General features: G+C 33.6%; 1 protein-coding gene across 1 annotated transcript; it reads left to right on the forward strand.

Annotated features, from left to right (window-relative positions):
• Positions 1 to 1680: 1680 nt before the first annotated feature.
• Positions 1681 to 4147, forward strand: LOC107445389 (protein Malvolio; the record flags this gene model as incomplete). The annotated part of the gene is given in 2 exon segments (XM_071176995.1): positions 1681 to 2030; positions 4009 to 4147. Coding segments are annotated over 2 exon segments (489 nt in total), but the record flags the coding sequence as incomplete, so codon positions are not given.
• Between the last annotated feature and the right edge of the window lie 4296 nt (positions 4148 to 8443).

Genomic DNA, 8443 nt, shown 5'->3' on the forward strand with positions numbered 1-8443 from the left:
ATGGATTTTAAAAATGTGTATTAAGGGTGATTATTACGTAACACCCTGAATTTAATTTGAAAAGTGGTACACAGTTAGTTAACTTGTAGCTCTGTAGTTCTGCTAATTACTTTTTTTAAGCTTTCACGAAAAACAGTTTGTAGGACTGAAATACTTTCTGCTATTCAATTGCAATGCATAATCTATTTTACATTAGACATAGAATTTTCAAAATTTGTTCTTTAAAAAAAAGAGGGGATCCACATGATATATTTTTCTTTTATGAAATTAGTAATCAAAAATTGCCACAAATTTTAAATTTTCAAAATGCATCTTTTTATTAAAGGGTTTTACGTATTTTTATATAAATTACTTTAAAATCGTCAAAAACTTTATTGTTTTATTCATTTATTTACTTTTCCTTGTTTATCGAATTTGAAATACGTTTTTTGAAAAATAATTATTATACTACAACAGTATCATAAACACTTGCACTCAATTTTTAAAGTGAATTTTAACATATTTGAAATAAAATTTTTCAAAATAAGTTTTAAGATGTGGTGTTAGATATTTGTTAACACTTTCAGATTGCTGAAAAAGTGACCCACTTATTTCTGAGGATGCAATTTTTTGTCAACTTCTCTAAATTTTGTAAAAAATTAATGGATTAGACAAATCACTCCATTCTGGACGTTGTTTCTGTAACCAAAATTCTCGTGGCTTTCCTTTACTAAAATTTTTGTTCAAATTATTTTTCCCCAGCTAAAGATTTTAACACATTGTAAATGACTAATGATTACCGGATATTTTTATTTCTCAACGATTGACGTTTGCAGCTAATATCTATAATTATTTTCCTTTTATATACAATATGCTTTACTTGTCTAATAATTTTGCTAAGTTTAAAATTAAGGTTTTAATTTAAACTATGACAGTCTGAAATATTAAGCAATTTTTATAATATGTTTATAAATTTCAAACATTAGAAAAAATTTGAAAAATATTAAATAATTTTGATTAAATATCTCTTATGTATACAGTTTCCAATGTGTTAAAACTTTAAACGGAAGTTGTTAAAATACCTTATAAACAAACATGTTCCTACATGTTCAATATTTTTGATTTATTTAAATCTACTTTTCAACAAACGCAGTTTAACTTGAATGGTAAAACATAAGTTTTGATATTTAGATCGTTTGGAGAAATATCTGTCCTAACTCCGAAATAACTAGCAGCTCTGACGTAGCTATGCTCTCTGCATCGTAATCTTTATCACTTTAGAAATAATAAATTGACCTATTTTTACGGCTGATATAAATAAAGAAAGAAAAACTTCTCATACTCATTTGTTGGTCAAATTACTTTACTTGCCTTTAATGCAAGACACTGTGTTAAAATGTATAGTGCGGCTTTCAGGAGAACTCCTCTAGACACCCTCCTCGCGCCGTGGCGGATACTATGGTTACGAGGAAAGGTCACTTCGAATAGGGGTGTGGGATGAATCTTAATATTAGCGTAGGTCGTTGTGAGCAAACCAATCGACACCTGCTTTCCTCCATTTCACCCCCATTAGAAATGTGCTCTCGCTTGTTACCATAGCAGCAGACAGCCCCAGACTTTCAGTCTGGAGGAGTTCTCAAAGCCGTAGTATATTTCATTATTAATTACATCATAAACATTTCCCTCCCTTTTTCTTCAAAGTATGATTTTAGTTTCAAAAGATTGTGGGCTTTCAGTGGACCTGGTTTCCTAATGAGCATAGCTTACCTTGATCCAGGAAATATAGAAGCAGATCTCAAGGCTGGAATAGAGGCCAAATATGCTGTTGTCTGGATATTATTTTGGGCCACGTTAGTTGGCCTGTTTATTCAAAGGCTGGCAGCAAGAATCGGCGCAGTCACTGGTGAAGATTTGGCTGAGACTTGCAGGAGAAGGTTTTCTCCTGTTCCAAGGTACCTGCTGTGGATAATGCTGGAAATCACCATCATAGCAGCAGATATGCAGGAGGTGATAGGGACAGCTATCGCCTTATACTTGCTTACGAACAAAAAGTAAGTTGGATTTAAACATGCATAACTGTAACTAATCAGAACTTCAAAATATGAAAGAATGGCGTCATATGTGCAGTGCGCAAAAAAATAAATGGCCCACCTGGAATGATTTTTTGATCTTCACGTTCTTGAACTCAATCTTAATAGTTTGAGAGTTTCTCGTACAAATGATATTTTAAGAGAATAATACGAATTCCGCATCCGGCTTGCAACGACCACAGTGCTGACATGAAATATCCTCAGTGGTAGACGGATCATGGGTTAGAGTCCCCTTTCCGTCAGGCTAACCGTGGGAGGTTCTCGTGGTCTTCCTCTCCATGTAACGCAAATGCGGGTTAGCTCCCTCAAAAAGTCGTCCATGAAGGCAAATTTCTCCCAATACTCGATCCAGGCGTTCCCTTGTCTTCTGGATGGGGTTCAAAATTACAAGGCTACGGAGTTAAACATTGGTAGTCGTAAACCCCTAAAATTGGGTCGACTGTCCATCGACGGTTATAAAATAAAATAAAATTATATTTTAAGCTATCAAAATCAGTCACAAATACCGTTTTTTCAATGGACTCGGGGTTTCTGTTCTTCAAATTATAATGTGTAGCGGCAATCTGGGAAATCTGGTTCCCACAGTTTGATCAGGAGAGGGATCCATTGTTTAGACCCCTTAATGCTAATTTTACTTTTTGCATGTTTCTCCGTATACTTTTATACCATAACTTATACCATATTTTATACCATATACCATAACTTTTTAAGCGAATCGAAAAAAAAAATTGTGCAGACAATTGTAAAATTCGTTTTTCCACAGATAATTCCATACAAAAAATAATTTTCAGCAAATAAATATTATTATTTTATTTTATAAAAGTTGAAAACTTTTGAATAGTAAGGTATACAATTTTTTTACATAATTTTAAAGAAAGTAATCTTATATGGCAAAATATCAAATTCGAACAAAATCGGTCAAATAGTTACTGAGAAATCGAATTCTGAAAAGGTCGTATTTTTATCCCACTGAAAATCACCTAAAAACATATTGTATAATATATATCTGTTGCCCCTAAAGCTCGAAAGTCCAATTCTGAGTATTCGACTATCAAGGTTCAACTTCGTAACCTTGTAATTCTGAACTTATCCCAGAGGACAAAAGAGCTCCTGGAAGCCGTAGTGGCTCAGGGGATACAACGTTCGCCTCCTAAAGAGGTGAACCGGGTTCGAATCCCATTGGATAGCTGGTCAATACGAATTCCGCACCCAGCTCGCAGCGACCACAGTGCTGACGTAAAATATCCTCAGTAGTAGACGGATCGTGGGTTAGAGTCCCCTGGTCATCAGAATATCTGTGAGAGGTCTTCGCGGTTTTCCTCTCCATGTAACGCAAATTCGGGTTAGTTCCATCCTGAAGTCCTCCATAATGAGTCCATCATAAAAATCTCCCAATACTCGATCCAGGAGTTCCCTTCTCTTCTGGATTGGGTTCAAAATTATATGGCTACGGAGTTGAACTTTGGTATTCGTAAACTCAAAGTTGGGTCAGCTGTTCAACGACGTTATAAAATAAAAAAAGGTCCTGCATCAAGCATTGGACAAATTAGCCTTCTTTTCGAACTTTTAGATGGAACTTACATGGCGAAGGAAACCACGAAAACATTTCATGGATAGCCCCGGCAAGAGGATTCTAACCTATGATCCTTCTACCACTGAGAATATTTTATGCCAGCACTGTGGTTGGTTTTAGCAGAGTGCAAATTTGTATCAACCGCTGGAATTCGAACCTGATTCACCTCTCTTGAGCCACCGCGGTCTCCCTATTTTCACTTTAATGAATTCCTAATTGGTCTTGTGCATATTATCTAGATAGTTCGCAGAGTCGTACCTTAGTAATTTGATAAATCAAACGATTTTTGGCACTCAAAACGGATCACATGATCTGTAGAAAAACTGATTTCTACACTTTAGTGATAACAATTTAACCTCTTTATAGGCTCCCATTGTATGGAGGAGTTCTCATCACCATAGTCGACACTTTCACATTTTTATTTTTGGATAAATATGGACTTAGAAAGCTCGAAGCGTTCTTTGCATTCCTAATCGCTGTCATGGCCATCACTTTCGGTTACGAGGTAAGACAATCTTTTTACGATATATCAGCAACAAGTGCCACTATGGACACACGGAATTGAATTTAAATGTTAAATCAATAGGAATTTATTCTCCGTATCATTTTTACTTTCTCAAAGAATAAGTTAGGAAGCTTAAAACAATAAAAAAAAAATTAAAAAATTGGGCAAAAAATTATAATTCTTGAAGTGTTACCCCCCCCTTTTTTTTTTATTGTCAGCGAAGTTTAAATCTACATTAATGAGCCAAAAACTGATATTTACAGACCCTGGGCATAGGATTCTTTAGAGCGCTTTTTCGAAGTATGCAAGGGGAAAAAAAAGATATAATTTTATCAATAAAAAATATAACAATTTGTAAAAGAAATTTAATTTCAATAGCATCGTCGCTGGTATCCAATTTTTGAGCAGGACTAAAGTAAAATATACAGTCACACTAGTTGTTTAAATTTCATACGTACAAAAAATTTTCCTTCAGTTTATTGAACATCTGTAAAAACATTAATCTAATTATTGATTGTAACACTCATAACTTTAAATGGATGATAGTTCATGAAAATTTTCTTTCTTTGTCTAAAAATGAGGTGGACTTTAACCCCTTAACGATCGATTAATTTTCAAGAAAACGGTCATAAAAGTGCCTATTTTTTTATCCCTGAAAACTATATAAAAATATGTGTATGAACAATATATATATTCATTTTTAATTTTCGATTTGTTTTTAGCTTGAAATTTTAAAAAATTAAATTTTTAGGTAAAGCCAACATTCAGGGTTACCATGACTTAATGTTGGTTTTCATATGTCAAGCAAGGAAAATTTGAATAATATGTGTTTTAAACATTAAAAAATAATTTTATTAAACTTACGTATAATATAAATAAAGGTTAGTAATTTTTTCTTGTGTGATAAATTTCAAAGTATGAGATACAGAGGCCAACGTCACAATCTGGACAGTAGTACCGAGTTTCCTTCCTACATCTCTTACTACCTCTCTCTATCTACAATTACCTTAAAAATATCCTGGTACTGCCATCTGGTGTGTAAAATAAGAAATAAAATATTTTCCAGGCTAAAGAAATGAATAAGTTTTATTCTTATTGGCGCGTTACTACTGAACACTCCAGCCCGGAAATATAACGGGAGCGAGAAATAGAGGGCGAAACCTCATCCCGTCATTTTCACGGGAGCGAGAAGGAAGGGGTAAGATTTTTAATTATTAAAGGGGACATATACCAACACCCCCCCCCCTTCGCCACTGACGTCTATGTTTGATGAAAACTTGGTCACAATTAGAAGCTAATTCAAATTCATTGCTTTAAAATGGTCTGTGTTGTACAAATATTGGAAGATAAAAAATGAAAAGTATTCTAATATTAAGTTTAAAAAGTCTCACGTTAGATATCCTGAGTACCATCTCTCAGATAAGTGCTAGCAATTTACGGTCTTAAAACAAAATGAGTTTGGCATAAAATACTAGATGTAATATATTGACACTAAGTACTCTAAAATATTGGAATATAATCTTGAGGTATCCTAATTTCAAAAGGCAACCATTTGTCTCAAAACCAAACTGAAACATTTGCTTAGACCTGGTAAGCCCATTGTTGTAATCAGAAGTCAGTTGGCCTTCTTTGCAGATAAGTTGTACTTACAAGGGAAACTAGGGAAGTGTGACTCGCCAATTTTGAAATAAACTAGTGGGATGCATGCCTTATGAGGAACAATTTTAGGGGGCAACATTCGTTTCGGCCCATAGAAGGTCCTGTGAGAGATAAAAAATAATTCAATATATGGAAAAATCGATATTTTATTACTTCAATGCAGACTATTAGTTATTGTAATTGTCTCATAATCCAATTAATTTGTAATTAATTGGATAATTAATTATTTTTTTAATTAATAAATTAATCACAAATTATTAATTAATTAATTGATTTGCAATTACATACTCCAATTAATTTGAAAAGTTTTTTGAAAAAAAAAAATTTTGATGTCAATTTTTTTTTTTTAAATTAACCTAACAGGTTTTTCTGAAAATCTGCAGATACATAAAATTTTCAAAATCAATTTTAACAATAAATATGCATTATATAGTACGTGAAAGTAATTAATTATCCAATTAATTACAAATTAATTGGAGTATGAGACAATTACAATAACTAATAGTCTGCATTGAAGTAATAAAATACTGATTTTTCCATATATTGAATTATTTTTTATCTCTCACAGGACGTTCTATGGGCCGAAACGAATGTTGCTCCCTAAAATTATTCCTCATAAGGCATACATCCCACTAGTTTATTTCAAAATTGGCGAGTCACACTTCCCTAGTTTCCCTTGTTAGTTGTTTTTCATATTCATAGCTCCACAGTTTTTTCGCAGTCTTAACTCACATATAAAAAACACACGATTCTATTTTCCGACTACGACGTAACCGGTTAAGCACGTTTGACGTATGTACACCAAATCTGTGCATATGACGTGTATACTCGACTAGTAAAATAAAAAATACCATTGGCTATTAAACCTCGAAATTTCAATAAAATACAATAAGATTATTATTTGGTGATATGTTACCATATTATGCTATGTCTTTATGTTACCAATAAAACTGCTAAGAATTTTATATTGCGGTTAAGGGACACTATTGGCTTGAAACCAATTAGACGGCGAACATTGTTTTGAGCAGAAATTGTGTTTAACAATTAGCACGGACAATACTGGCTTTTTGCTCTAGCAGGCAGAGAACTATTATAAGAATTCTTAATACAAAATGGTTTCGCAAAATATCTTACCAATAAAAATTTAAAACCAGTAAGTGAAAACCAACAGAAATGGAAATCAGAGAACACGAATGGCTATGAATTGGACACACTATCGGAAAACCGGAAAAATTCAAAAGCTAAACAGGGGCTTGACTAGACACCCCAAAATGAACGAAAGAAGAGTGGACCTAAAATGGCATGGCGCAAAATTATTATTTATATATAATTGTTGTTGAACAGCCGACCCAATAATAGGGTTTACTACTGCGTAGCCTTGTAATTTAAAACCCAATCCAGAAGATAAGGGTACTCCTGGTTCAAGTATTAAGAGAAATTTGCCTTCGTGGAAGACTTAATGATGGAACTTGCGTTACATGGTGGGGAAAACCACGAGAACCTCCCACGGTTACCCTGACGGCAGGGGGACTCTAACCCATGATTCGCCTACCACTGAGGATATTTCACGTCAGCACTGTGGTCGGTGCAAGCCGGATGCGGAATTCGTATCGACTGGGATTCGAACCCGGTTCGCCTCATTGCAAGGCGAACGCTCTATCCCCTGAGCCATCGCGGCTTGCAAAACTATTATTAATAAATTAAAGACAATAAACAAAGCATAGAGAGAAATAAAGTGCTTGCATGGCAACCAATAGGATGAGATGAAGAGTCGCGACAAAGGCCCTATACTCCCTGTCACATTTACACTTAATGTAAACTGACAAATTAATTTTTAAATTTACTTAAGCCTTTAATTTTTCTTTAAACGTTTTCCTTTTTTCCAATTTAGCAATTTTAATCTAACTTTCTTGTTGACCTTTCTCATGGTCATTGCGGTCATCGCACTTCCTGTGGGGAAAGTCAACCAACCCCTCTATTCACGCCTTTCTTTTTCTTCTTTTAATTTTAGGGGGGCTAACTAGCCAATCTCTTTCCTTAAAATTTCAAACTCTCCGCCTCTTTAAATTTAATTGGTCGTAATTTTTCTGGTCCTATACCAGTTAAGGAATTTTTTAAGTAACCTTTTTTTAGGAGATTCTCTGTTGGTTTTTCCTTCTTGCTGGTTCCTTTTTTTCCCGAGATGCGGACTTCGGTCCGTATCGAGGGATTTCTTTTTACATTTTTTCTTAACTTTTATTTTTAATTAAATCCATAGCTGTAATAAATTTCTGTAAAATTTAAAATCAACATTTTATACCTTTAATTTTCTTTAACATTAAAAGCCCTCTCAAATTTAAGTTTTCTTCTCATATTTATTTTAATGGTTAAATTACTCGTTCCTTTCTATTTAACTTTTTGCATGACGCCTTTGGTTTCTTTAAATTCTCTTGTCACCCATTTCCTTTTAAAAGATATATATTTTTTTCTGTGCCACAAAATGTGTTGGAATCATATTGCTTGTTTGTTACGCAATAATCAAAATAAGTAGTTTTACAAAAATAAATGTTTAGTTGAACAGAAAGTTTTGTGTGATTTTTAGCTTTACCTTTATAGCTATTGTTTATCGCCTTTTTTCCTTCTGTATGTGGTGAGTAC

The sequence above is a fragment of the Parasteatoda tepidariorum genome, unplaced genomic scaffold, assembly GCF_043381705.1.
Source record: "Parasteatoda tepidariorum isolate YZ-2023 unplaced genomic scaffold, CAS_Ptep_4.0 HiC_scaffold_787, whole genome shotgun sequence".
In the NCBI taxonomy this organism is placed as follows: domain Eukaryota; kingdom Metazoa; phylum Arthropoda; class Arachnida; order Araneae; family Theridiidae; genus Parasteatoda; species Parasteatoda tepidariorum.